At 42.6% G+C, this 2532-nt stretch overlaps 1 protein-coding gene across 1 annotated transcript; it reads right to left on the bottom strand.

Moving 5' to 3' along the window:
- Positions 1 to 596: 596 nt before the first annotated feature.
- LOC124684584 lies at positions 597 to 2295 on the bottom strand. The gene is made up of 5 exons (XM_047218862.1): positions 2157 to 2295; positions 1926 to 2093; positions 1643 to 1840; positions 1273 to 1555; positions 597 to 754 (listed from the first exon to the last, which is right to left on the bottom strand). The coding sequence occupies exons 1-5, from the start codon at positions 2205 to 2207 to the stop codon at positions 705 to 707; spliced, it is 750 nt and encodes a 249-aa protein (XP_047074818.1). The 5' UTR covers positions 2208 to 2295; the 3' UTR covers positions 597 to 704.
- Between the last annotated feature and the right edge of the window lie 237 nt (positions 2296 to 2532).

Below are 2532 nucleotides of genomic sequence, written 5' to 3'. Positions count from 1 at the left end.
AGAGGCGTGCATCCACTCGTTAAAGAAGAAATACTAACATTAGAACTCAAACTGAATCTCCGCATAGTTCAAAAGGTTGGATTTAAAATAAACATTAAGTTACATGCTAGCTAATGTTACTAATACCTTATCTATACAAGCTAATCTCACAGGAAGAATTAATACTCTTGCTAATTTCCATATAAATACATATTTGAGAGTTTTTTTTAGAGCATCTACTATGCTAACGGATGTTACACTGCTTTGATAGTAATATTTTTATACTGTTAGTACAAAATGGAAACTCGTAATGTAAGCATATTGAAAAATAGATTGTGTGCTACATCGCCCCTTCAGGATCAGCTCCTGAGTTCTATCCGTTGTTGCTCAGTTTACTTCGTATGAAAATATGTCATTTATCAACAAAATGGAACAACGCAAATACTAACTAAAACCATAGGATTAACAGAATAACTTGCTTAGGTCGCATGAGTGACATAGGTTGACTGCATTAACTTAAATAATTGAATTGCACAGAAACCACTCAAGACCTAACTAAGAGTATCCTATATATAGCTACACTACACTAAGCAAAACAACATGCCGGATAATGAGTTGAAGCAACAAAGCAAAGTCAGGAGAGAACAGGTAATGGAGGTTGTCCGCAGATGAAAAGCTTGGTCTTTGTCAATACCATCATGAATCCAAATATGCAAGGCTTAGAATCATGTTGATGGGAACCCGTCGCTGCCATGCTCTAAACCTGCAGCGGAGGCTGGAGGAAAATTGAAACCATTTCCAATCAGTATCACACCGTGCACATGTGGAGTTATTATACATGTAAAGGCTGTCCTGACTCGCAAATAAAATGCAATATATGCTGACAGGAGAAAGAAATAGTACAATATATGCTGAAAGCAGAAAGAAATAGTACAATATTTACTGAACGAAATCTAACTAGAACTAAATACCTTGTGCCAAACATGAATGTCAAGGAAATTCAGATAAGACAACTAACTTCGGGTAATCCGCAAAATTGTCCTTTTACTATACTAAATGCAGATGTCCAAGAGAAGGGTATAATCAACCTAGAGATTGACCAAGACAAAAGAGAACCTAAGGTAATTCTCGCATACAAATTTTCGAATTTATTTTGTGCCACCCACTCCACCATTCAGCTTCTCTTTTTGATTAAAATATGCGGGTTTGCGCACATAATGTCAGCAATAGGCATAATTAGCTAACTAGCAATTATATCCATGTTGCACGCAGAACACATACTTAGTTACTCACCAGAGCTAAGATAAAGATAGCATTCCACAGAAGAATATTCCCTGAAGATGTTTCGTATTTGTGTGCATCCATGATGATCACGAAATAAGACCTCATGTGAGAAACGCACAATCATTCTTCTAAGCATCGGTGCACATTTGAATATCAGTTTCAAGAAATCGATCTCATGATCGTGTCCTTGAAAGCCATTGATCTCCACTTCTTCGAGAGCGGTCAAGGAGCTAGTTTGGGATCTCCAGTCCGGGTGGTCACAAGCACAATCTAGTGGGCATTCTTGCTTCAACTAAAACAAAAAATTATACTCGTGTTAATTAATTACTAGAGAATGTACTATCGAGATATATAATCAGAGCAAAGAGCAAAGAATTACCGCGGATCTCTGTAGGACAACCTTGAGCCTCTGCGTCGCCCTAAAAAACCGATTCATCCCAAGGAGATGAAACATGAATGCTCCAAAAGCATGTCCCTTTGGCCTGAGATGTAGCTCCAAAACAGAGAACTTTGCGAGCATATGTTTCTCTATCTCTTGCGTAGAGTTCCCCGCTTCACCATGAACAATGGACGAGCTCTGAAAAGTTAATTTGGGAAAATATATATCACTATCAAAATTTAGTTTAGTCAGAGCTCGGTAAATTGAGCGAGAGGACACGCACAATGCGGGCATGGATGAGCAATGAAGGGAGCTCTCCTTGTCTCTCCGCCTTCTGCAGCCACAACTTTGCAATTCTGCAAGGACCAAAGTTAATAAAGGAATAGGAACATTTCCATGAGAGCTTCTCAAGCATTGGTGCCAAGATAGAGATGTTGACCTCCCGAAAAGCCTTCAAGGACACAGTCAATTTCTTAAGCTCGGGAGCAACAAGGTCGACGGTATCTATGCTTACGTTCTCGACATCCACACAAAGCTCTTGCAGCGACGTGGAGTGGAGTGACATGAAGGTTCTGATGCGGTAGTGGCCCCAACGGTCATTGAACTTTAGCCTTAGCACGCGCAGGCGTGGGCAGCAGGGGAGCAAGGAGTCGAAGCGCGGTGGCAGCCCGAGAGGGACGAGTGTCTCGAGTTCATGGAACCCGACGTGGTCCGGAAGCCGGCAGGAAGAACAAGGGCGAGAGATTACCCATGTAGCCCGACGGGAGGGCCAAGACTAGCTCCTTGGGCTCGAGCAGCGCGGCGGCGCACAAGAGCGAGGTGACGCCGGCGGCGTCGCGCCTGGGCTGCATGTCTCCAGGAGGGAAAGCCCCGGAGAGGGGCGAGTGACG

The sequence above is a fragment of the Lolium rigidum genome, chromosome 1, assembly GCF_022539505.1.
Source record: "Lolium rigidum isolate FL_2022 chromosome 1, APGP_CSIRO_Lrig_0.1, whole genome shotgun sequence".
In the NCBI taxonomy this organism is placed as follows: domain Eukaryota; kingdom Viridiplantae; phylum Streptophyta; class Magnoliopsida; order Poales; family Poaceae; genus Lolium; species Lolium rigidum.
The sequence above is the reverse complement of the archived record's forward strand: the minus strand, read 5'-3'. Positions and strand labels throughout refer to the sequence as shown.